The 27,894-nt window shown below is 34.1% G+C and overlaps 2 protein-coding genes across 9 annotated transcripts in view; one reads left to right on the plus strand and one right to left on the minus strand.

The window, feature by feature from the left end:
• LOC129574920 (uncharacterized) overlaps positions 1-25,506 on the plus strand; it is a 44,842-nt gene extending 19,336 nt beyond the window's left edge. For 5 of the 8 annotated variants that reach the window (XM_055457572.1, XM_055457571.1, XM_055457575.1 and 2 more), the window contains exons 12-32: positions 1,123-1,197; positions 3,325-3,556; positions 3,799-3,919; positions 4,864-4,970; positions 10,314-10,455; positions 11,864-12,188; positions 12,356-12,628; positions 12,777-12,935; positions 13,119-13,244; positions 14,580-14,747; positions 14,968-15,081; positions 15,159-15,326; positions 15,706-15,927; positions 16,003-16,169; positions 16,319-16,610; positions 16,775-17,132; positions 18,374-18,478; positions 19,791-19,886; positions 20,072-20,234; positions 20,425-20,551; positions 20,919-25,506. In XM_055457572.1, coding sequence (XP_055313547.1) covers positions 1,123-1,197; positions 3,325-3,556; positions 3,799-3,919; positions 4,864-4,970; positions 10,314-10,455; positions 11,864-12,188; positions 12,356-12,628; positions 12,777-12,935; positions 13,119-13,244; positions 14,580-14,747; positions 14,968-15,081; positions 15,159-15,326; positions 15,706-15,927; positions 16,003-16,169; positions 16,319-16,610; positions 16,775-17,132; positions 18,374-18,478; positions 19,791-19,886; positions 20,072-20,234; positions 20,425-20,551; positions 20,919-21,080 — 3,702 coding nt within the window. In that variant the 3' untranslated portion in view covers positions 21,081-25,506. The remainder of the gene's footprint in view (positions 1-1,122; positions 1,198-3,324; positions 3,557-3,798; positions 3,920-4,863; positions 4,971-10,313; positions 10,456-11,863; positions 12,189-12,355; positions 12,629-12,776; positions 12,936-13,118; positions 13,245-14,579; positions 14,748-14,967; positions 15,082-15,158; positions 15,327-15,705; positions 15,928-16,002; positions 16,170-16,318; positions 16,611-16,774; positions 17,133-18,373; positions 18,479-19,790; positions 19,887-20,071; positions 20,235-20,424; positions 20,552-20,918) is intronic. The other 3 variants (XM_055457576.1, XM_055457577.1, XM_055457578.1) reach the window with 3 other exon arrangements.
• Positions 25,507-26,786: 1,280 nt separating this feature from the next.
• LOC129574782 (hornerin-like) overlaps positions 26,787-27,894 on the minus strand; it is a 10,464-nt gene continuing 9,356 nt past the window's right edge. The window contains exon 19 of the mRNA XM_055457248.1: positions 26,787-27,795. Within this exon, the coding sequence (XP_055313223.1) occupies positions 26,787-27,795 (1,009 nt within the window). The remainder of the gene's footprint in view (positions 27,796-27,894) is intronic.

The raw sequence follows: 27,894 nt of genomic DNA on the forward strand, positions 1-27,894 counted from the left end.
TTAGCCTTAGCTATCAATCTTCCAATCACCCCAAATTATTTTCTAATTAATGTTACCCTGTGTTTTAAAACACAAAAACCTAATAATTCCCTCCATTTGGCTGTTTTTTTCGCTTCTTCACGTCGTATTTTACACGGAAATACAGGCGACTAGCAGTAAATCCGCTTTTCAATTGTATGGAGAAATGGCTGTAGGTTGTATGTCGCATCGTTTGGCTTTCTTTTTTCTTCATACTTCGATGCATCATGGGAAACCATTTTATTTTATGTTAATTTTTACCATGAAAGGGTATCATAATTTTTTGCGCAGGCAGTTTTTCTCCATAATTATATCTAAGTTGAGTGTATTTGTTCCAATTAGCTTGTATCATCACTTTATCTCTATCGTTGAAGAAAAGTTTTTGTTGCTGAGAAATGCGCTCTCTGTTGCTAATCTTATAATTTAAGTATGTTGTATTGCGGCAATTTGCCGCCGATAGAAGTTGAACAATGGTTTAATAATAGCCTGGTTTTAATTTCCATCCGCTTCATTTGTTTTTCGTTCTGTATGCCTCTTTCTCTATATACAATTTCTATTCTAATTATTGAGTTATGTATGCAGTGCTGTCTCGCTTGCTTCGATTCCGATTAGCATATATTCGATGGGGAATGTAAATTCAATAAATTTTGCCGACTGTATGACACCACTTCAAACAAAAGAATCAGACACACGCTACAAAGGACACCAATTCCCTTTGGAAAGAGAAAAAAAAAATTGAAAACAAATGGAAAACAAATTGGAAAAAAAGTGAATGAAAAAAAAAAATGAAAGAAAAAGTGAAAACAGGCATCGCTTCAAAAACAATACGCATTAATCGATCGAGTTAGACAGCATTGTTTGATAGAATTTTTATCATTCGTAGACGCTTTTCAGAAGAATAAAAACAGTTGATTTCGTTTATTTTTTTCATTTTATTTTCGTTTGGCTAGCTGAGAGTCGATTTAATTTTCTGAATGCAAATAGCTTACAGGAGTATCTGAGAGACACACACTCAACGACCAATCACCTAATGACCGCCAACTAATTCAATTCGTTTGTTTTTTCTTCTGTTTTTTTTTTTGCTGAAACTCGTCCATGACACAGACAATGGCCGCAACGAAACGCAACGCAGGTTTAACATCAGCTGTTCCACGGGCCACACTAAACGATGAAGAATTGGTATGTATTTTCCGTTCTAAGCGTGGAAATGGTGCACATGGGTAACGTATTGTGTCGTCGATAATGCGCCAAGTTCGCATTTCAGTACGTGCGAAATCGAAATTGTTTTCCAATTAAATTGAAACTTTTTAAAAGAAGTTTAACAGCTAACAACCAAAAAAAAAGCAATACAAACTTAGGAAAATCAAACGAATGCATGTTTTATCCATAGAATAATGAACCTAGATCCATTGATTTTATATCTAGATTACATTTTAAGTTGTTTTTATTCCAACCAAAATCAAAATGAAAGCGAAAATAAAATAGACAACCATTGTGACTTCTCGTCATCATACTGAAAATTCCGTCATAATTCAAATGGAACACAAAAAAAACACACACAATCTAAAGATAAGAACAAACCATGAATATTTTCAAATTATATTCAAATCATGACCCAATCTGATAATAATCATTCCATTTTGTATGGCGTCGACTTTTCGTCATCACATTTCATGTGTTTCAACACCTACTCACTCTCTCACTCTCACTCTCACTCTATATCTCACTCACCGATAGTCCATATATTCCAAAACAAATAGACATGTTCATGTCAACAACAATTTTAATGCATTTATATAGAGTGAGAGATCTAAATTGGCAGTTGCTTTTTGTTCAAATGCATGAAAAAGCCAAGAGCGCAGCAATTTCAATAAAAAGCATGCATGATATTTTTTCTATAACACCAATAAAAACAATGGTGAGCAAATGAATTTTCCAATTAAATTAAAGTGCATTCATCCCTTCAGTATTGTTTTGCTGAGAATGACAAAAAAAAATCAACCAAATGTACGACAACATTTTATGATTAATTCTCTTTGGTTTCTCATACAAACGAAAATAATCAAAAAAAAAAAAAAACAATTTCGAGTCGAGTATTTCGACGCAATACAATCGCACTTTGAATTCACTTGAAGAAGTCACAAATCATCATCATCATCACAACACATACACCTACACTGCATACACCGAAAACATTCCGGAATTCACATCCAAATTCAGAAGCAGTGGATTTTCTTTCCGCGATCCAAAAAAAACAAACAATATATATGTTCAATTATTATCACATGGAAGCGTTTCGAAAATTGCTAGCCACTGTATGTATCAAATTTACGATTGAACATCAAGCGATGAAATTTGGATGAATCAAAAGAGTAAATTCACCATTTGAATGGAGCCAAAAAACCAGCCGACTGCGAGCAATATTTATGGCTCCATTTAATTCGCTTGTATTTTTGATGATATGTCTGAGCCAAAGAATAAGGCCACGTTAAAAATGTTCACATGTCAATTAATAACCGTGGTGTCCGCATGCGACAACATTAATCATTAATCTTAAATGATTAATGGTGTGTATTCGGTGCGATAAGCATGTGCACAATGTTCAATGGTGGGCTCAACTTGAAATGGAACTAACTTAACCTCATTAGAAAGATGTTCATGTGATATGTACGAAGTGGTTGCACGCGGTATGCTGCTGCCAAATTTGGTGAATTTCCACCAATCAAATTGTCAATGGTTGATTTCTAATTTTGGACAATTGCGAAAAGGTTATCTAGCAACTAATGAATATGGACATTTTTGCTGCCATCGTAGTTAGAACCATCCATTCACACATATTTTTTTATTGTGATTGCGAAGTTCTCTTCGGGTCTCTGTAGATATTGTTTGTATTTTGTTTTTTTTGATTGCACTACACTTTTACCGATCAACAACAAAAAAAAAAATCATCAAATCGATTTTTTTGCCTCTTTCGATAATTGTTAATCAAATTTCTTTATTGTTATCGTTTCACACAAAAAAAAAATGACACGTGTTTTCGCGAAATTTTTCATTGGCATTTCATTTTGATGAACACATGCGTTTAATTGTCCTTGCCTCTCGACGTCCGACACATTATGCAAATAATGTACGCGACGAAATGAATTGCATCACCCCAATCGTCGAATAAATCAAAATCAATTACTGCTTCGGCTCGGCTCGGCTCGGCTCGGCACACGGCGTGGCGATGGCTCTCTCTCTCTCTCTCTGACGGGATGTACATGGAATGGAATGGTCATGCTGGGATTTAATTTTTGAACTGTGCAGAAAATGCATGTGTACAAAAAATCATTGCAAGCGCTTATTTATCCAATATCATCGACAACACCACATAATTTCACGCTGTGGACTGCAACATCGCCGACATACTGCTATGAATGTGAAGGTCTGCTATGGGGTATTGCAAGGCAAGGTGTTAGATGCACTGAATGCGGAGTCAAATGCCATGAAAAATGCAAAGATCTATTGAATGCAGACTGCTTACAAAGTATGCTATTAAGTAATGTACCACATTGGAAACATCTTATTCGTTTCGACTGGAGGCGATACGAAGTAATTGGATTCTCTTTTTTTCTTCTCTCTTTTCTTTTTTTCTCTTTCTTTCTTTCTTTCTTTCTCTCTCTCTCTCTCTCTCTCTCTCTCTCTCTCTCTCTCTCTCCATGGCTTTCGCCCATTTTTTTGTTTTTCGTTTCGTTTTCGTTTTTCTGTTTGGTTTTTCCCTCCCCACAAACATAATTGTAGGAGCGGCGGAGAAAAGCTCAAAACATGGTGCTGAAGATAAGGCCAACTCAATCATAACCGCAATGCGAGAACGCATGAAACAAAGAGAACAAGAGAAACCAGACATTTTCGGATTAATAAGGTAAGAGAATGAAATTCAATGTATATTTTTCTCTCATGTTTTTTTTTCTTGTGGTTTGCTCTTTCATATTTTGCAATTGAAAAACCATTATTTCTCATTGAAACCGTTCTGGAGTGTTATCTCAAGAGTGCATAAAATGCACATAGTATATGGGATGTGATTTCCGAAAAATTCCAACGGAAAACAACAAGGAAACGGAGCGGAACTTCTATATTTCGTTCTGGCTCCTCTCTTCTCTCTCTCTTTCACTCACTCTCTTTTCACACGCTTTCAGAAAGAGACCGCATCTCCCGCTATCTCTGGGTCTCATTTCGATATAGGGATCGTTATATAATTTAATCATTCCATTGTGAATGCGTTTCATGGTAGGGCTCCTCCGAAAGTCTGTATTTCAATAATGAAATTCCGTTGCTGTCAGAATTGGAATGGAAGCGAGAGTATGTAATTGCTTGGAAGCGTTTCGAAATTATACGAACGTACGAGGCTGAAAATGAAAATACCTCGGCATTTCTTCCATCGCTTTTTTTCTCGCTTTTATACACAGTCGAATTCATTTCACAAAGCTTCAGTCCGACATCATTTGAATACTGGCGCATGCCGCCAGTTTGCCTTGCATTTGCATTCTTGCATGTAAACTGTGAAATGAACCAAGGAAATCGATTCTAAGTAGAAAAAAAAATTTGTGATTTAAACTTGTTTTTTTTCTGGCACAAGTTAAAACAAACTTTTTCTTCCGCTCCTTTCTATTTTATGACCATGAATGCGTTCATAATAAGAACGAGATCGAGAGCGACCGAAAGAGAGATAGAGCGAGCGAAAAGAGAATAGACAATCCAATATTTATGTAGACAAATCCCACATGCTTTTTTTTCGAAATGACAGTTGAATTCTCAACCCGAGACATTCTACATCTTTTGTTTCTCTTATTTTCCCATATTTCGCAGGGCCGTATTCGGTGTGGAGGAAAAAAGCCATGCAGGCCATATGAAAGCAGTCAAACAAAGCGTTTTGGATGGCACGAGTAAATGGTCGGCGAAAATTGCTATCACAGGTTTGGTTCAGAGCTTGTTTATTCCAAAAAATATGATGCGATAAGAGCTCGTCGGTTTTTTTTAACCCTCTTCGTACAGAAAAAACTAAATCTGTTCTTATTTTTTTTTTCATTTAAACAACAACAATAACAATAACAAAAATATACAAAATAGATGATTATTATTGACACAATATTCTTCACTATAATACATCAACGTGAGATTTTTGTTTCTTGTGTACATACATATCATTTGTATTTGTTGATTTGGATGCAGTTTTTGATTGAAAAAGCATGTATAGATACACAATACCAACAACCCCTTAACCGGTGTGATGAATTTTGTATTTTTCATGTATATTTTGAGTTGATTCGTTGAGTAGATTTTTGTTTTGTTCGATGTTTTTTTTTCTCGTTTCTGTCATTCTACTGGTGAAAAATACAGACGTAACAGACAGTATTGACATACTTTCATTTTTCGTTTCATTGTTGTATTTTTGCCATGTATCACATTGCACGTTCACTTAAGAACAACTTTCGTGTTGGATTTTTCTTTCTCGTTGCCATCCAAATAGACAGAGATGGATATTTTCATTCCGTTTTCAATTTAATATTTCCATTCAAATGCCATACTGCTTAAATAACGAAGATGCTTAGTATCAAACGATAAAACGGAGAAAAACACAAATCATTGTACAGAATATCGACACAACAATGTGCGTTTTGTTGTACGATTTGTCTCTTGAACAGACACACAAACAAATGCGTTCCATCGTAGATTTATTTCGATCAATTTTCGTTTCTGCCATTTTCATTTTTTCGTGTTTTCCCATTTACAGCGAAAGTTGTTCTCTCGTTAGTGCATTTGTTTGTTTAATAATCATTGAAAAATGAATGCCGTATGAATTTTTGATTTGTACTTTGTTCCATCTTAGATATATACTATATATATATGTTGTAGTGTGTTTTCGAGAGTCATCAATGCGCAGTGCGCACGAATTCAGTTTGCGAACTGGACGTATGCTGTGTGTTTGATTTTGTTTTTGGACATTTTTTACGACGTAGTTCTTCAACGGTGACCAATTCAATGACATCAATTTACCGAGGACTGAGAGCTACCGTCTGTCGTAAATATCACGGAGTACATGACGGAAATGAGCTTCACTATCTTTTTGATGATTTTTTTTTCATTTCAAGTGTTTTCATGCACAAGCTGAACCCCAATGTTCAATTTGAACTCGTATTCGTTCAATTGGAGTTGTTGTTTTTTTTCTCCATGTTTTTGTTTTGTTTCTTGTTCAAATTGAACTCTGAATTTTTGTTCGTCTTCGCAATTTTTTTCTCGTCAAAATTGATTTAGTTTCGGTGTCTAACATTGAGCTCTTTTTGGAATGTTTATGGACTCAAACTGAATTGGTGTCCGTGCCCGTTGAAGAACTATTGATTACGGTTTCAGAAATTATAGAATGATTAATGTGGTGGTCACCACCACTTTGATCATTCTCAAGCACTTAGCATTGAATGAATAATGACTTAGATACTCTTGTTTAGTAAGACAATGTTTAGCGTTGTGTTGTCAATGTAATTTTTGGGAATTTTTTTCAACCGGTTTGAACTGTTTTTTTTTTGTTGCACATTTGTATATTAATTTTTCAACTAATTTTGGTTTTGATTATTTTATTGTAAATATGTTATCAAGGTTTCATTTGAACCGAACCAAAAGGAAAGAAAAACTCAAAATACTGTGGAACAAATCGTGATCGCCGACGATTTTTTGTTATACTTTTTGTTCTCTGTCCCTCTGCAAATCTTAATTTGAATTTTTTTTTTTCGTTTTCTATGATTTTCCAATTGTGCGACAAATTGTACATTCCAACTTAAAGCTACTATATCTTTTTTGATTATTTTTCCTCTGTGTACAAAACTTCAAGAAATATTGGAAATTTTTTATTAAAAAAAAAAACAACAAAAAACGAACAACTGTTCGACGATGCAAATACCGCGAAGCGGATAAACGCTTCGATTTCTGTGTCTCTCTCACTCTATCTCACTTTGTCTGTGCCTGAACAAAGCACTCGTCGGCTTTGGCGATTAATCATTCATAACGGAAATGAAAATGACTTCGAGAATATTGACTTTGATACAAATTGTGCTGTAAACGTTTCGTGAAAAAACAAAATGTAAAAAATCGATTTCGAATCGAATGAGAAGAGTTCATAATAATCAGTGGTCATAATAATCTTTTGGCTTCTCGTATTTTTGCCTCGATGATCGTATCGGTGGGTTTTTGCTCTAGTTACGAGCGCAATAAAGTCAATCGAAAATACAGTCAAGATGTGAAATGTTTGTGTTTTTACAAGCTGCTTACTACTTTTTTGCTTCTCAGATTCCGTGCTTTTTGTGTCTTTTCTGAATCTAAATGTCGCTCGGAATTTGTGTCAAACTATAAAACGTCGCTGCCCTCGTTCAAACCGAGTGTGTTGAGGGTATTTTTTTTACGAATTTCCGCATTATTTTTTATTACCGAACAAACAGCAGTAAAACATTCGAATTCATCGATTTTACGACATAAATTTCGGCCAACCATCGTAATTTTTTTTTTCTACTCTCTGTGTCTTCTTCTCTCTGTCTCTCTGTCTCTCTCTTACTCTCTTGATGTAAATCTCGAATTTGTTTTGTGTTGTGTTTTTTTTTCCTTCAAATTATCATATTATTTACAGCACACCAATTTTTTTAACCAGTCGTTTGTTTGTTTGTATGTTTTACATGTGTATCGAATCGTTATGTGTATGAACAAATGAAGCATCAGATGAAAAAAAAAACATTTTCTAGGTGGTTAGAAAAGAGAATCTGTTGTATTTTTTTCTTTTGCAATTGTCCGATATATGTCGAATATTCTTCACCTGATGTGTTTGTTTTTTCTTTCTTTTTAAATACAAATTTTTGTGTTTCAGTTGGTTTTTTGTATGTCTACTTAGTTTATTTGGTTAGATTTTCATTTTGATGTGTGTTTTAGTTTCGAATTTTTGAGCCTGCTCTATATTTCATTGAACAACCAACAAAAAAAAAACTACTTTTTCCTTCAATGTTTTCATGTCCATTTTTCTTTAGGAAGGGAAACTGTGTCGTTTTTTTTTCGTTTTCGTTTGGTTTTATTTTCTAAATGCAAATAAAAAACAATAAAATTATTGTTGTGGTGTTCGTTTTCTTATTTAAAAAAAAAATACAAATTTTCCTTTTGCATACACACACATACACATACACAGCCAACACAACAACTATACACACAGACACACTGAACGTGACCAATCTCGAAACTATTGCGTTTTTTGCCGCAATATTTGTTACAAGGCAAATTTTAGTTTTACATACAATAAATTGACATTTCCGTACAGAGTCCAATAAAAACGTACGAAAATACCTTTGGCGGGGGTTCGTCTAGAACAACTCTCACGCTCTCTCGTTTAATCGACTTTTTTTTTACTCTCTCGTTTCCAGTACATACATATATCTCTCGCTCAATTTGTGTCATTGAAAGTTTGTTTCAAAGCGCACATATATGCTTTTCGATTTCGCAAACTTTTTTTCCGCTAAATTGGCTAAAAAAAAATCTTCCTTTTGGCAATAATAAACATTATAAAACCTTTTCAAGGTGGAATAATGCAGTTACACGAGTTGATTTATTGCCAATAATAAATGTTTTTTTTTTGTTCTGCTAGAACAAAGTTTCGATAGATTACAATATTTCTATCTCAGAAAGATGACTTCAGCCAAAAAGACAAGAATTCGTTCTGAAATTGGATCAAAAACAAGTATTTGAAATTTAAAAAGAAAGATTTAGCCGCAATGAAGAGAGGATCTTTAAGTTTTCAGACTTATTGCGTCATACGGAATGGTCAAGTTCAAAACATTTGACAGACTGCACGGCCACGATGTGAAATACTTTAAATGGGATTCTAATGAAATTCCAATCCGAATGGAATTCTAATACGAACGAAAGTCCAATACGAATGTATCAGAATTTTGTTTTTTGTCATTTTGGAGATTTTTCATTAGGAAAATGCGTATCGGATATGGAATAATATTTATACAATTTAATTTCAATTTTATTGTTTCAAATTCATTCAAGTTAATAAATATTTAAATCTTCAACATGCCAATGGATGATTTGGATGATCATTTCGACCAAATGGCAATGTTTATTCGATTTGTCTTTAGCAGACGCATTTCCAAGCGATATTTGTCGCATCAGAGGTTAAACTCCTTTGGTTGTTGTCTGCCAGAGACAAATTCGATGAACACCCCAATGCTATTTACGTTTCTTTTTTTTTTGTTTTGTTCGGTAAATATTTCAACTACCGAATGGTTGAACAATATGTTGTTGAAAAAGATGTATCTTTGTTATTTCCGAAAGACTGTCAGACATGAGCAAAATCATTTAGAAGAATGTTTCGTGTGGCACATACATAAATTCAATCGAGAAACTTTGCCGAGAAGTTGAACAACGCACGCACGCACACACACACAAAAATGCTATTCAAAATTGAAAGTATGCGAAAGTTTATATCACAAACATTTACTGTAAAGCATTTCGAATAATTCCATGGTGAATATCTCGAGAGTTTTTTTTCAAGTGATGTGAAGATAAAGTATGTATACGTATGGTCATGGTGTGTTAAACATTTGGTTGGTTGCACCATGTTGCATCTCTACACGGTTTCGTTTGGTAGTTTTGCACCAGTTTTTTTGGTATTTAAACAAGGAATGAATTTATTTTGTGTGTGCGTGTGCATATTTAACGTAAAGTATCAACTTTACCCGAAATAAAATGCTATTCCCTTTTTCCCCCACCGCAGACTCTGTCACTTGTAGATAAGTTTTGTTTTTGCCACTGTTTACGATTGAACTTTTTTCGTACGAAAAAAAAACATACAATTAACATCGAGAAGTCTGCATGTCTGATTGTATCGCTTGCGTTTATCCCATTTTATCAATAACATGAACAATTTATAGATAGCCCACAGTAAGAAAAAAACAAACACAATTAAAAAAAACCGCAATCGATGGACACGAAACACATATACACACAATTTATAGGCACACATACTCTCACACATACACACACAAATCGAAGCTCGTCTCGATTTCACACAAACAACCCCTCAGAAAAACTACACAAACCACAGAACAAAAAAAAAACCACACAAATTGTATCGTATTATAGAGAGCTCAAGAAATGATTTTTTTTTTGTTCATCAAAAGATTTAAATGTAAAAAAAAACAAACAAAAAAACAAAAATTTATCAAACTGAAAATTTACGGAAAAAACAACCATTTTTTTCACGTCAATAATTATTTTTGCAGTAATTTGTGCGCAAGGATTAATAGCGAAAGATAAAAGTGGAACTAGTGATCCATACGTTACGGTACAAGTTGGTAAAGTAAAGAAACGCACACGAACTATGCCTCAGGAATTAAATCCAGTTTGGAATGAAAAATTTCATTTGTACGTTTGAACAAATTTTACCACCAAAAAAAAAAACACACACACACAAAAAACAAGCATTTTTTTCTTGACCATATTTATTTTCTATCTCTATCTCTCTTTCATCATATTACTTAAAATAAATCCTATTTCTTTATTTTCTTCTGTCTATTTTCTTAAAAACTATCCTGAACAATCCCATTGGAAGAGAGAGCGAGAGGGAGATCGGCTATTGAAAGTCTTATCAAAGATAGAAAGAGCACCACTCAAAGCTGATTGAGGCCAATATGTTTCAATGAGAATGCATTCATCCATAGACTTTCGATAGCCTGTCTCTTCAACATATTTCTCTCTCGTTTTAACTTCATTTTAATATCATTCCATTCCTCTGCCCTTTCATCCGATAAAAATAACGATTCCATTTTTGTTGTAAACGACGAACACAAATTTGTGATTGTATGCATCAAAAGACAAGGCATTCACATTCATGTGAATTGATAGCGCTTGACTTTTGGTCCATGTAATAGCAACGAATTTCCGGTTTAATTTCCATGGTTTTTCGTTTCATTTTTTTTTTCTTCGTTTCGTTCATTTTCTGTTACCTGCGGAAAACTTAGATTATTTTTTTTTTAACCGCTAGCATTCTCAGTTGAATTGACAATTTGCTTTAAAGCTAAAATCATATTGCTTTTCTAATTACGCGCGCGCGGCAAAATGTGTTTTTCTCTTTCTCCAAAGACACGATTTGTTTAGAAATAAAAAAAGAAGCGGCTCTGTTATCAGAGCATCATTAACGCCTCAAACGAAATTGTTAATAGTATGATTATGATTTTGATCTAGCGTTCTTCGTACTTTAAATTCAGCGTAGTATTTTGTTTAGAGTGCCTATTTAAACAAGCCAAAAAAAAAATATTGCCTTGAGAACGACTAATATATTTTCATGAAAAAAAAAAACAATCATTTAATTTTCCCTCCTTGAAGTTGACAGCAATGAGTCAAGTATATCTCTGATTATAATACATTACGATAGCCTATCATTAACAAAAATAATTACCAAAAAAAAAACAACCTTTTCATTACAATCCAATTTGATTTTTTCCTTTTGTTTCGAAAAACAACAACAACAACAAATCAATTTCTTCTTTCGTTTAATCTCTAATTTCTCTCTCTCTCTCTCTCTATCTCTCTTTCTATCTCATCTCTGTCTCTACTTTTTTCTCTTTTTCTCTGATTCTATCTTTCATATGTTTTTTGTCACATGTTCATTCATTAATTTGTTTTTCGTCTGGTTTCACATTTCGTCTTCTTGTTTTTTTTCCCCAACAACTGTTATTCGTTTAACAACTCATGTTATCCGGGTATTACAACAATGAACAAATACATCGGTCATTATACACACACACACACACTCACGATTGGACATCTACAGCGAGTGTCACAATTCATCGGATCGAATAAAAGTTCGAGTTTGGGACGAGGATAATGATTTAAAATCGAAACTACGGCAAAAGTTAACACGTGAATCGGACGATTTCTTGGGCCAAACCATCATTGAAGTGCGTACACTGTCCGGCGAAATGGACGTATGGTATAATTTAGAAAAGAGAACGGATAAATCGGCCGTTTCGGGTGCGATCCGATTGCATATTTCCGTTGAGATCAAAGGCGAAGAGAAGGTTGCACCATATCATGTGCAGTACACTTGTTTGCATGAAAATTTATTTCATTATTTATGCGAGGAACACAGTGGAATGGTTCGTATTACACACATATATCGATCGATTTTCCAATTATTCATGTATTTATATACATAGATTGGCATTTCGTTTGTCTCTCTATCTCACTCTCTCTCTCTCTCTGATTTTTCTTTTTCGTTGCATCACTGTTCGGTGTATTTAAATGGTTCCGTTTGATGTTTTAGGTGAAACTGCCAACATCCGATGATGACGAGGCGTGGAAAATCTATTTCGAAGAAATTCCCGAAGAAATTGTCGACGAATTTGCTATGCGATACGGAATTGAAAATATTTATCAAGCCATGACACATTTTCATTGTTTATCAACGAAATATTTGTGTCCAGGCGTACCGGCCGTTATGAGCACACTATTGGCCAATATCAATGCATACTATGCCCATACAACGGCAACAACAGCCGTATCAGCTAGCGATCGATTTGCTGCCAGCAATTTCGGTGTAAGTGTTTCCGTGCATTTTTGGCATTTTCCATTCTTTTTGTTTTGTTCACGTCAGCATTTTTTTGGTTTTTTTTTCAACAATTATTGCATTGATTTCTGAATTTGGTAATTAAAATGTCGATCGCGTTGCTTTGCTTCTTTTGCAGAAAGAGAAATTCGTTAAACTGTTGGACCAATTGCACAATTCACTACGTATTGATCTATCGATGTACCGAAATAATTTCCCAGCATCAAGTCCAGAGAAACTCATGGATTTGAAATCCACCGTCGACCTATTAACTAGTATCACATTCTTCCGGATGAAAGTAAGTACCTCATTTACAATATGTTGCCTCTTTCTTATTTCCTCATTTCCACCTTGTGTCTCCCATTGTTCGTCTTTCTTCCTTTTTCTGTGGGAAAATCAAACGAACCCTCTACACTTTTTGTGTTCACCCTTGATTAACAATTCCAATTTCATTCATTTTCGAAATTTCTCCAATTCTCAGGTACAAGAGCTGTCGAGTCCGCCTCGTGCGAGCACTGTCGTTAAGGATTGCGTAAAGGCCTGTCTTAGATCCACCTATCAATTCCTGTTCGAAAATTGTTATGAGCTCTACAATCGGAATTTTCAGGTAAAACTCATCGAAAACACCGCTACATACCGCATACAGACTCACAAAACAAAAGCAAATTCATGCGCGCTTCGTTACTTTCTTTTTGTACGATTTTTCTTTTCTCTTTTGCTTGTTTCTTTCGATGATTTATGGATTTGTATTTCGAATTGGAGTGAAAAAAAAGTCCAAAGTGAAATTTGAATCGAAATACAAAAAAAAAAGAAAATCAGCAGCAAAAAAAGAAGAGAATATGTTGGGTTTGGTTTTTCTTTCGTTATGTTTTGAAGTAAACAAATTTCAGATATCCATTGCATTCGTCCTCGTGGAATCGGACCGAGAGGGGTTTCAGTGTAATTTGATACAAATTCGATGTATTCATGCCATCGAGATTGCTATTTGACACTGTAGACATCCTAATTGAATGTATTATAATTACAAGTCGACTTGAGACAACGCAATATTACCAGCAAATTTATGTTCAAATTCATACCACGATTCGAAATCAAGTTGAAATCCTTGCAAATCGCGAGCCAATTTCGTTTCGCTGACATCGTGTTGAGCCAAACCAAATTGAACTCTCATTATTCAATTACAGAATTGAATCATTTTACCTTTGTTAATGTTTAAAATGACTTCTATTTTGACTCTTATTCGGAATTGGTTTATTGAGACAAGCAAATTGGTCTAAATTGATTGGAAAATGAATATTTTTCTTCTTTTCTTGAAAAACTTTTTTCTTGAACAAAATCAATCCGTTTTTATTTACTCTAACATTTGTGAAAATGTCGTTTAAAATGCAATTTTCAACTAAGCAATTTTTAATTAGATTTTATCGAACAATTTTATAACCTGTGAAATATTTTTTAATTATCAAAAATCAACAACACTTGCCACAATCGTGCCAATTTTTGTTTTTTTTCAAATATTTCCAATTTATTTTTGTTTTTTGAAAAACTTTCAAATCATTAGGCAATTTACCTATCGTCCACCCCTAAATAAGAAACACCGACGACGGTTAATGTGACTGATATTGAATGTAGAATGTGAATACAGTTCAATTGCATAGACATTCCTTCAATGTACCTTCTTGTTCATTTTTAATTTGCAAATTGTTTTTACTCATTGCTGGTGCATGCATTCATCCCCATCGATACTAGAATGATCAAGGGGCAATTCACTAAAAAGTTGTATTACTTTTTTCACGTTGTATTACTTTTTCAGCAGCGTTGTATTACTTTTGAGTGATTTACCCTTGAGAATGATGCTGTTACGAAGCATTTACATATTTTTTTTCATCCTTCGTCGAATTTATTGGGTATATTACGTTATTAATATGATTTGTGCATTCTGTAGGAGGATCCAAACGAGGCTAAGCGCGATCCTGACGATCACGGTCCCAAATTGGATAGCGTTGATTTTTGGCATAAGCTAATAGCACTTATAGCTTCAGTTATTGAAGAGGATATTAACAGTTATAGTACTGTCCTCAATCAATTCCCACAAGAACTGAACATTGGCCAGGTAAATGAATACTGTTTAATTCAATCCATATTCCCCCAAGTGTTTGAAAATTTGATCAAATATTTGAAAATGGGTTAATTCAAATTTGAGATTAAAATTACATTATTTAGTTGGATTTTAGTTCAAAGTATTGAAAAATTCGATTGAATTATGTGTCAACTTGAGCTCAAATTCCAGTTTACTGGACTGCATTCGATGAAATTGTGTGTTTTCATTACAGTTGTCTGCTGCAACAATGTGGAGTCTCTTTGCTGTCGATATGAAATATGCGTTAGAAGAGCACGAACAACATCGTGCCTGTCCATCTTCTGCCTATATGAATCTTCACTTCATGGTAAGCCATTCGCATTCAGCACTCAGAACTCAATGGATGAAAAATTCACGCAAAAAAACAAATCCATTTACTTGCAGGTTAAATATCATTACATGACATATGTCAAAGATGTGCCACCGTACAAAGGAGCGGTTCCCGAATATCCGGCCTGGTTTGAACCGTTTGTTATGCAGTGGCTGAATGAGAACGATGACGTATCGCTAGAATATTTACATGGAGCCTTCAGTCGAGACAAAAAAGATGGCGTAAGTGTTGAGCATATCGATAAAGATTGTCGGCCATTTGGCCGAAATTTTGCAATAAAAAAAAACTTTTGATAAATAAAACTAAAAAGTCCCTACACACACACAATAATAGTATGGAGTTTACTTTTATACTAAAGTGTCATAACCAATACATTCAAATCATCTCATTTGTGTATATTTGTTGGTGCTGGCATCTGCTTTTGCGATGAACTTTATCCCATTCGTATATGTCAACTATATTTGAATGTATTGGTTATGACACTTTAGTATAAAAGTAAACTCCATACTATTGTGTTTGTATGCATTACATACCAAACAAAGGTGACTAACATAAATTTCCCTAACATTGTTCTCTTCTTTCACACACACACACACACAGTTCCAAAAGAGCTCGGAGCATTCGCTGTTTTCGAATTCGGTAGTCGATGTATTTACACAGTTAACGCAATGCTTCAAAGTCGTCAGTAAATTGGAATGTCCTGATCCGGAGATTCTAAAACGATATATGAGACGGTTTGCAAAGACAATAGTCAAGGTGCTAATAGCTTATGCAGATATTGTAAAGAAAGATTTCCCAGAGCATTCAAATGATGAGCGTGTTGTAAGTGCAAATTTAACTTGATACATAAATCATATTCAAAACTAATGACGATTGTTTTCGTTTATTTTTGTCTAGGCCTGCATCTTAATGAACAACATCCAACAGTTAAGGGTACAACTAGAGAAAATGTTTGAATCGATGGGTGGTGATGGTTTGGAAGAAGATGCAGCTAACATTCTAAAAGATTTACAACAAAACCTCAACACAGCTCTCGATGACCTGGCCTCACAGTTCGCTGATAGGTAGGATGGAATTTTGTCCATACTTCCCTTTGAAAAATATCCCATTTCTCCTCCGTAAAATGTCCTTCATGCCATACGATCCTCTTTGATTATCCCATCTCTTCAATTATTCGGCAAATTGATTAAATGTGTAAATTTTTCGTCAACAGTTTGCAGCCTCGTATCATCCAAAGTGTTCGTGAACTGGGCGATTTGCTGCAGAATATTAAAGGCGGTGGTAGTTTGAATAGCACAAATCAGGCAGCTCAACGTACTACTGCGGTCGCTGTGGAAGCGGACGAGGTATTGCGACCATTGATGGATCTACTCGATGGTTCGCTATCCCTTTATGCTCAATCCTGTGAAAAGACCGTGCTCAAACGTTTGCTCAAAGAATTGTGGAAAATTGTGATGCGCATACTAGAAAAGACAATCGTTTTGCCACCGATGACTGATCGAACGGTAAGAATATTGAAATGATTCCCGTGTGTTAGTTTTGTATCGAATTTGAATTCGATTCATTTCGATTATTTAATGCGAACATTCTGACCGATGTTCTTTTTACTGATGAATTCTGGAATGTAAAACGAAAAAAAACTAACATCTCAACTTTTTCGCATTCGCAGATGATGTTCAAAAATATAACGGACAATGCCAAGAATCTGGCGGCAAACGCGAAAATCGAGGACATGTCACGATTGTTTAAAAATCATATGGCCGGCAAACAAGACGTAAAGAATGCACTGAGCGGTGTGATGGACATATCGAAAGAGGTGGAAAAGAATTTGTCGCCAAAACAATGTGCCATCCTCGATGTCGCTCTGGATACAATCAAACAGTACTTCCATGCGGGTGGCAATGGTTTGAAAAAGGCTTTCCTCGAAAAATCACCCGAATTACAGAGTTTACGTTATGCGCTCAGTCTGTACACACAAACCACCGATACCCTAATCAAAACATTCATTACAAGCCAAGTGCACGAAGGTAAGCTACATGGCCAATCAGTTTTTCTGTTCGTTTTTTTTTCTGTTACCACAATATCCTTTTCTCTACTATCTTATGTGTATCTTGATGTAGCACACATTTACCGCAACGACATTTGCTTCAAAGACGCGACAAAACAAATGTACATTGCCAAAAATCATTCGATTTGGCACACACACATTGCAATTTTGTTGCCAAGCAAATGTTGATTGTTACTTGTATTTTATACTACTTTAACACACAGGGTTAGCTCAAATTGAGGGGAGAAAATATTTTAGGAGATTTACAGGTCACGAAGCAGTCATTTATTATGAGTATTGAGTGTGTTTTTTTACAATTGTGCCAATTTACACCGCTCCGTTGGAGGAAACGGTGCATTGGTGCAACTCTATATATTGCTTATATTATTAAGTTGAAACTAAAAAATAAAATATAACTAAATATCTATTTTTAAGTCGAATCATTTGAAATGAGTGAAAAAAAGGTGAATTGAAAAGAAACGATTTAGGATCAAAAGATTTATACAACTTGAGTTCCTAATGAATGGAAAATTCGAAAATCAGTAGCAAAAATCATGTGAAACGACATGAGCATTTGAAAAATGGAACCTTCTCCAAAATCGATTAGAAACTAAATTTTGGTAAATAAATTGCTCCGTGTTGGCATTCTACGACATTCCGTATAGGATTCCAAACGATCAATTTGAATTTTGGGATATGGCCATTTCAAAATCGAACATTTTTTTGGTTGGAGAGTCATTGAATGTTTGGAATTGTCATTGACCGTTTGATTTACCTCATATTCCAGATCGTTTGAAATGATTCCAAACAAACTCTTCGGAATTTATGTTGAAGAATTCCAACACTCTGTTCATTAGCAGTGAATATAGGCACTATTTCCAAGGTGCACGTGCCTCATGCACTGTGAGCTATGTCGGTTCTTGTGCATATATTTTCTGCTAATGAACCGGAGCAATTAAATTGCAGTAATCATCATCATCACCATGGTGATTCGCAAGGGATCTAGTATAAAAATTTTTTTTGACTAGCACACTTGAATGAATGACAATGAAAACAATGGTTTCTCCCTCTATTTGCAAACCAACACATATGAAACACACGAATCGCACACCCTCATCATCTACCTCCCTTCTGAACACAATACACAACCACAAAACCAAACCAAACTAAACCACAAACAAACAAACAAAAACCAAAAACCAAAAAAAAAAAACAAATCAGCCAAACATCGGAGCTTTACCATTGATGATGAAGTCGATAACGATATGGATCCAAATTTGGAGGAGCCATTGAAGGCGAAGTTAAAGCGAATGCCTAGCCGACAAGGTGCCAATGAATTGCTATTTGATTCTCATCAAATCAAATTCAAATCAAACATTTGTTGTTGTTTTTTTATAAATATATAGTTAACTCTCCCTCTCACACAAACACATCCACACAAAAAATCAGCCAAGAAAAATGCTACCAAAAAAAAAAAAAAAATATCATGCGCGTAGCTTATTATATACTCGAATACAGCTTCACATTTAACATTTCAGCTTCATTAGAATCAATTTTTTTTAGGTGGAAATATTGTCGAAAAACCATTCCAATCAAATCGATTCCAAGTCGGTTGCACAAACTGGCACCACACATATACCTTTCGGATATACTCAATTATAATTACCTACTCTCTTTGTTTTTGGTTGATATTTTAGTATTTGCAAATTATGCATGTATGACTCTCAGTAATGTTTAATCCGACAGAAAAAATTCATCGCTTTTAAGCCTTTACAACAAATTTCATCCAAATTATGGCTATTCATCAAATATTTGAGTTCAATCAAACCAATCGAAAGAAATGAAGGGTCGATTCAGGTCGATAGGTGCGTTTGATGCGGTCTAAAATGGAATTTGAAAGAAAAAAAAACATTTTCTAAGGCCAAATATGCAGAAGATATGTACTAAATATCAATTAGCAGCTATAACCGCAGTAGAAATCTAAGCTAGAGCACACATTTCTCTTTGTCTATTTGGCAATTGAAGTGGAAATTCCATTTTCGATTACATCGAATATCCCCTGTCGGCTTGACTCCAAATGCATCACATAATCTTTTGTTTTCCTTAGCAAAACCATCCCAAAATGCAGTGATTTTACACATAGCAAACTAAGTTTGAATGGAATAATTGAACAATTAACATGGGATTTCGTTTTGTTTGATGATTTTGTTTTATAATTTATTTATTGCATTCACATTGCAAACATTCGTAGACCAAAATTAAACGGCTTATTTGAAAAATTGAAGAAAAAAAAACAACTATATAAACATCATTATCACAACTAACCATCACCCGGCGTTAGAAAATAGTGAATAATTGTCATTTAAAAAATTAGGCAGCGATTTGAGAAAAGAATCAAAATTATCATTAATTTGCCTATTTATTTGAAACAACTGAAAAAAAAAACAAACACATAACAACAAAACTAGATATTTAAGAGCGCTTCTGATGCTTTATCTTTGCTGAATTATTTCAAATTTACTTTAGCTCGTAGTGGATTTGTGTCGTTTAGTTTTCGGCATTTACGACGCATTTTAAGCCACAGACAAGTAATTTCTGAATGTTTTCTTTTCCCATTCCCAACAAATTGCAACTCTAGATTCACAAAATCCTGACGAAAGCGTTGGCGAGATTTCCGTACAAATTGACCTATTCACACATCCGGGCACCGGCGAACACAAAGTCACCGTCAAAGGTATGATTAGCCACTGAATCTTCAACGGAATCAAGTTGAATTTCTTTAAAAAAAAAATTGATTAAAAAAGGGAAAAATATTGACAATTTGATTGGGTCACGATAAAAAAAATCAATTTAGAATCAATTCATGCCTTTTTCATAATAATGTTCAATTACCAATTTTGTTTATTCATCAAATTCTAGTTGTTGCTGCCAATGATTTGAAATGGGTCATCGCATCGGGTATGTTCCGGCCGTTTGTCGAAATCAATTTGATTGGTCCACATCTGCAGGAAAAGAAGCGTAAACATGCAACCAAATCAAAATCAAACAACTGGTCACCCAAATACAATGAAACGTTCCACTTGTAAGTATTTGGACGTGAAATTTTTGTCATAAAACCACCTTAGTAGAGAGTCACACTTACCTTGAAAGGAGAAGAAGAGCGTTGGCTGGAGAAAAATTTAAAATTTAATCTAGAATCATCAATTGGTTCTAACTAAGTGCATCGAACATTGCAATGACTAAAACTGTATGTAATTTGTCATATTTCATAGCATGATCGGTAACGAGGAGCAGTTGGATTTCTTCGAACTTCATATCTGTGTTAAGGATTACTGCTTTGCTCGTGAAGATCGTTTGGTTGGCGTTGCCGTCCTCCAGCTTAAAGATATCGTTGAACAGGTAATTGCACTTTATCATATAGATGTTTCAAACGTTTGAATATTGAAAGCTCAGAAAATGCCAATTTGATTTCGAAGGTATTGATTTCGACTCTTACTTCAAACATTTTTTTCTTGTGCCTAGTTTCATTTAATTCTTATATTGATAAAAAAAAAACTTTCGATAAAATTTTTCCGACATCTTGTTGAAAATATCTTCTTTGATGGGCATCAAAACACAAACAATTTTTAGCAAAAGTCTTCCATATCAAATAAAAGGAATGGAATAGATAGTGTTTTATCGCAATAACCCTGTTCAAAGTTCAGCTGAAATCTATGAATTTAATATCTTTACCTCTGTTCAATATATTTTCTTGTTTAATTCGCAGGGATCATGTGCACGCTGGTTGTCACTAGCGAAACGTATACAAATGGATGAAACTGGCTGGACGATATTGCGTATTTTATCACAGCGTAATAACGATGAGGTGGCGAAGGAGTTTGTCAAACTGAAATCGGAGATACGTCAAGAGCCCTTGCCAAACCAATAAACTGCTGAATCTGAACTGAACCGAATTAAAGACAACAAAAAAATCATTGACAAATCGTGAAATTAACCGCATATTTGAGGAGGCAGAGAGAGAGAGAGAGAAAAAAAGAGATAAAGAGAGCGCCTGTAAAAATAAATTCATTTGTCTTATTCTTTTTTCATATGAACGAAATACATAATGATAAAATAAAGATAAAAAACCAAACAAAATATATTACAAACCCGATTCGTGCCATTCATCGATGGGCAATCGCGAGTGCGTAATGGCTTTCCTCTTATAGAGTTTTGCTTCTACAACCAACCAACCAACCAAAAAAAATCTCAACTAGATTTTACAATCAATCAAATTGAACGCTTTTTAATTTTCTTAGAGTTTTTCTAGGAGAACAAAAAAAAATAACAAACATATTTACGACAGCATTTTCGCATTCAAATCTCAAACCAGAAACAAAAAAAAAAACAAACAAACAAACAAACAACACGTATGTTATCGTGGGGAACTATCGACCGACACCTCATACTTGTTATTGACTTAGACGTTCGCTCCTAGGCAGCTATAACACAAACTAATGAAACCAAAAAAAGAAATAAAAATATTAAATTAAATGATGAAAATTGTAAATATATTATTATATATCGGATGAGTACAAATATCGTATATTTGTAAATCAATAGTTCCCTCTATAATAGGGGACTAATATGTAGGACACAATATTTTTGTTTCTCTTGTTTTTCTGTTTTATTCGTTCGATTTAATTATGAATTCATTGCATAGTTTTCTTTTCGTTATTTTCGATTTCAGAGTTTATTGTTGCCTTTAAATGAAAACAAATTTAACATGAATTAACAAAAGAGAATGAAAGAAATGATGACAAAAAAAAGAACATTCACACTGAATGAAGAAAAAATGTGAGCAAAAAAAAAAGAACATTGAACATGACTTCTCCATATCTGTAGGTAATTTAAGCTTCTTCAGGACGGATTGATTCAAATCACAATCCAATCATACCGATACACACACAAATTACTACTGAAAATCACTAAGAAAGAGAAATGCAAGAAATTATTAGGTTATTTAATCAAGTGAACAAACAAAATGTTACCATGCATTTATATCGGGTTTGAAATACGATAAAACACAACCGAATCAATAACAAACTTTATGAATATCGAACATTTGATACGTTCGTATATGGTGCTGCTCAAGTCATATAAGGAAGAGAAAAAAACCGACAAAACCAGAAACATTTATTGCCACGAGAAGTTCTGTAGTTGCATTTAATTCATAATTAAAAAAAAAATGGTACGCACACGGGTTAGAAAACGATATGCCATTTGCCAGTTGGCAAAACACATAACATTTCCTGAACAAAATTTTCGACATTTTTCCCCCCTCTCTCGATTACACTCATAGTTCATATTCACCTCAAAACTCATATTCGAAATGAACTTTTCATTTCGGTCAAGTAGAATAATAACACCACTGTCGCTCAATCCACAGCGACAACCGTTTTTTTTTTTTTCAAACTTCAATTAAATCAACTAAACAACCATTCACATTACTTATTGCAACCATAATGAATTGAACCACATTTTACAACCACCAAACAAACATTTATGAACAATCATAAGACAAAATCAAAGACGAAATAAATGAAAATATCTAGAAATATTAACAAAAATGAACTGTCTTGCGTTTGGGTTTTTATTTTCTTTCATTTTATTTGTTCATTTTTCGATTTCGATTTGTTTGTCACATCGTATGCACAACAAACACACAGTAGCACTACAAGGAGGAGAAGGAGTGAGAAAGCGAGATGAAAGAGCAAGAGCTTTTGCTCGGCCCTTTTTTCAGTCATTTTGTCATGACATCTCGATTTAAATATATTTAAAAAAAAACAAAACAAAATATATATATATATATATATATTATAAATAAATGACCTTCATCATATCATTGATAGCTTGAAAGTGTATAAAAAAATCATTATATTGACCTGAAACTCTTCTATTTGATAATTGTTGATATGTTCATTGTTCACTATTTCGGATTTTCTGTAATTAAATGAGAAAAAAAAAACGAGAAGAAGAACACTTTGTTGATGCGTCTATGAGAGTTTATTTTAGTGATGATGAATGGGACAACAACTTTTTTTTCGAACATTGATTAACCTAACACACACTCGATTGATCAATGAAACATTCATTTTTAAGTCAAGAATAACAAAATAGTGAAGAAAACAACAAGTCAAACATCATTTTGAAATATATTTAGAGGATCCCGTGTCAAAATATTGTGAATAAGCATGACTATTCGTAACTAATTTCGGACATTTGAAAGGACTATTGACTAGGTAAAAGTGGATATCCCGAACAAAATATGTAACTGAAGTTAACTTAAGTTAACTTCAGCTGAAAGTGACGTCAAGTCCTTGGTTTCTGACTGAAGGCAATTACAGAAATCAATTTTCTGTAGTTAATTACAATAAAAAATTAAAGATTTGACGTCACTTTCGGCTGAAGTTAACTTAAGTTAACTTCAGTTACATATTTTGTTCGAAATATCCACTTTTTTTACCCAGTCAATAATCAGTCAAAATGTCCGAAATTAGCTATGAACAGTCATGCTTAGTTACAATATTTTCACTCGGGCAATTTTCCCACAGACCGAAAAAAAAATCCAAAAATTCACACAAAGACAAGAAAATTTTGTCGAAAATGAAAAAAAACTGATGAATTTGCAAGACTGTTTCAGGATTTCACTATACGTTGGAGTAAGCCAATTTGCCAGTTATTCATTAACTTACGTTTTTTTCGCATTTTCTTTTATACATATACATATAAAATATTCGTAAACGGATGACCAAACTTAATTTAAAAACAAACCAAAAAAAAAAGAAAACACACATAACATGTTTCACACCATATAGCTTTGCTTTGAAAACATTTGGAATAAATAAAAGAAAACTAATGAATAATTATTGAGAAAAAAAAGTAAATCGGTTAACATGCAACTGATTGCAACGCGTTTGGTCCCGAATTTTTGTTAAATATATATTTCTTTATAAGCAATAGATTTAAAAAAAAAATATCTCCTTCCGCGCGTAAGTATCATTGAATGAAAAAAATTATTTGAAGAATAAATAAATTGCGGCTAGACAAGATTAAAAGAAACAACTAATTGAAATAAAGAAGAAAAAAAAACTGTGCATTAAATGTATAAAAAAAGGAAATAATATATGAATGGTTATATTATCAAAACTCCATAATTTTTCTATTTTCATTTTGTTCCCATTCGTTTCGGTTTTTCACACTCGTTTTTTTTGTGATCGACGCCAAATCACTGCGTCGATGCAATATAATATTCGCCGATGCGGCGCATATTCAACTAATTGTACCAACAAAATTTGACTATCTTGTGTGTTTAACAAAATTCAAAAGACTTCAAACATACATATAAATATTATTATAATTGACTTTAAAAAAACAAACATGGTGTTAGCTAAATAAATAAAAATGAAAACGTTTTTTTTCTCGCTTCTTGTCGGGCAAATCAAGCTCTTTAAAGAGGAGAATTAGGAAGAAAATTAGTGGAAAATTTAAACAGAAAGAGTGAAAAAAGCCCACGCTAGGAATAGAAAAAAAAAACAAAAGAGAGAAATTTAATTACAATAACAACCAAAAAGACTTTGATAAATGGCAGTACATTTAAAACAATATTTGTATTAATTGTTGTTCGAGTGTTAATGTTAATTCATCTTAAACCAAACAAACAGAAAAAAGAAAATATCAGAGAATGAGAACAAATCAGCATTAACAATTCACATTTACATGTATTATATTTGACGACGACAACAACAACAAGAACAACAACAACAACACCCACAACATCAACATGAAAGACACACAACTCTCTGTATTGTAAAGAAGACACAAACTTAATGGCATATACCAGATTAACAAACAAAAAACTTATTACGTGGAAATTACACACGATTGATTTGAATCGTAACATGGAGAACCAAATAATATATAAATACAAGAAATCTATATATAAATGAAAAGGAAAAAATTTTACAATACGTGACCATACCACTAATCTGCTAAATTTATTTTAACGATAATGATAAACTTACAAACCAAACAACAACAACAACAACAACAACAACAACAACAACAACAACAACAACAAAACATTCTAGACAATTACAAATTTCGACAGTAATTGAATATTGAACGCGTAACATTTCAACTAAAAACACTGACAACAAGAACAACATGAAGAACAATGGACTAAAAAGCGAAACAATTATTGTAAGAAAACAAATTTAAATTGAATTTAATAATGTAAGCCAACCAAAAATGTCAGAAAAAAAACAGCAACAACAAAAAAAATTAACAAAAATAAACAATGATAAATACATGGATTCATTATGGTGTTATTAATATTGCATTTCAGATTGAATTGTATCGTTTGGATTGGCAGCTGACGGAATCAGCTTGTGTAAAATCAATGGCTCATAGATAGCATAAACTGATGTATACGGAGGTAAATACAACTTTTCCAATTATGCTGCGTTGCGGTCAAGAAAAGTTTGAAAAGCTTCGGAAGAAGAGTCAGCTTTGAAAGAAGAGACAGTTAATTTGTCGGCATACCGATGAGTATGCATACTCTGCATGTACTAATTAAGACAAATCCACCATTCCATGCACCAAAATGTACCGCATGCTTAAGCAGGATTTCAATAATTATTCAAGACTTGATAAGAGATAGAATAAGACTGTCTTATTGCAATTAAATTGTGTCTATTTCCGTGTAATTTCATCTCGCAATTAAAAGTGACCTGGCACTGGTTTGTGTATACTTCTATGCGGTATGGGTATTTTCCGTGTAATGTCTGCAGAGAGAGTATGAATATGCATGGAATATATAAATATAGATGGTTCGCAAAGAAACAGATGCCAGTCGGTGTGACTGAAAGTGGCTTAATTTTGGTCAACCATTCCGTTTGTTCATTTGAATTTTAATCTTCACTTGAACTATGCCAATCAAAACTTACCGTTGCAATTCCGCTTGTCGTTCGTTCCGGTTCTGCAAACTGCATTCATTCAAGTACAAATGCAAATTGATGATTGAATTAAAAAGACGCAAACAAAACGCGTACTTCTTCACAATCGCATACAAGAATTCAGCCAGAATTTCTTGTGTAAATTCTAGCATATTAAACTTCACCCTAATGCCATGGTTTTACATATAATTTTATTCAAAACGGAATCGCATCTTCCACAGTAAATGACTTCGTTCTTGTTTGACAAATGAATGAGAACGAGAAAAAAAATTATGTAGATCGAGACATCGAGCGAAATTAATTAAGTGAAACGGTTTTCTACAGTGAAAGCATTATGCAATTATTTACTCATTTTTATCATCTAATTGTTTGCTTATCTTCATTAATTCTTATACTCCTATGTGTATTTCATACAGTTGAATGAAAAGTATAGCTGGAAACTCTTTCTTATTTAGTAGGTCGTATTTTTTACTTATTCAATTTATAAAAAAAAGTATTTTTCTCCCACTCTATCTCACTGGCTAATCTCTTGTATTTTCGATGTGAATGCCTTTGATAATAACTAATTTACTACAATGCAAAAAAAAATCGTTTATCAAAAAACTCCTAATTTACTATTAATAACGTTGACCTAATTTTTATGCCGGTGGTCCGGCAATTGTTTGATCCACTTTTGCCTTACGAGATCGAATGAACGGGGATCGTTTCACTTGTGTTACACTATTAAAGTCTGAATTGTGGAAAATGCGTGCATTCGATATGGCACCAAAGAGTGGATGCGAGCGCTGTGCTGCATTGCTGTTGCTGTTACCAGGGCATTGAGCGCATGGATTATTGCCACCGTTGCCTCCTCCACCTTGTTGCTGCTGCTGTTGGTATGGGTATGGCATGGCCATACCATTTCCGTTACCACCATTTTGTCCGCCGCACGGGAAGAACACAATCGGAATGTATCCGACCATTCCGTTGTTGGGTGGATTCGTTTGAGATGATGGATCTGTTTGACTCTGCTGTTGGCCTTGTGGTTGACCTTGTGGTTGAGACGAACCCGTTTGTGATTGTTGACTTCCACCTCCTGGTCGTGTTGGTTGCTGTTGACCACCCGAACCTTGGGTTGTTTCATTGTTTGAGTTAAAGTTTTTATTCGAACAACAATTGCCACCGAACAATTGACTTAGTTGTGATGGGTTTTGGATTAAATTTTGGAAGTATTGCATCAGTTCCGGATTTTGTAGTGTATTTTGGATGGCCATCGGTAGTAAATCGATTGGGAATGGAAGGACATAGAATGGCAGCTTCGAAATTTCAATCAAATTTGGATCGTATTCATTGCCGAAATCTGAATTTTGCTCATTTGGATTTGGACCGGTTGTTATTATTGGTTGGTTGGAATTTGGTGATTGGACGCCAAATTGCTGGATTAAATCCGGGAAATTATACGTACCTTGTTGTGATCCTCCCTGCTGTGGTCGACTTGGTTGTGATCCCGGTTGGGAACCTTGCTGTGAGCCACCTTGTTGCGGCCTTTGTGGTCTGCCTCCCTGTGTATCGCTTCCACTTTGATGTGAACCCTGTGGATCTTGACCTCCTTGCTGTGATCCGCCTGGTTGTGGTCTGCTTGGCTGTTGTGACCCTTGCTGTGACCCACTTTGCGGTTTTTGCGTTGGTCTTGGTTGAGATGAACCACCACCACCTTGTTGTGATCCGCTTTGTGGTCTTCCTCCCTGTGGATCGCTTCCACTTTGA

The sequence above is a fragment of the Sitodiplosis mosellana genome, unplaced genomic scaffold, assembly GCF_009176505.1.
Source record: "Sitodiplosis mosellana isolate CC-2019 unplaced genomic scaffold, AAFC_SMos_1.0 Smas_scaffold_6165, whole genome shotgun sequence".
NCBI lineage: Eukaryota > Metazoa > Arthropoda > Insecta > Diptera > Cecidomyiidae > Sitodiplosis > Sitodiplosis mosellana.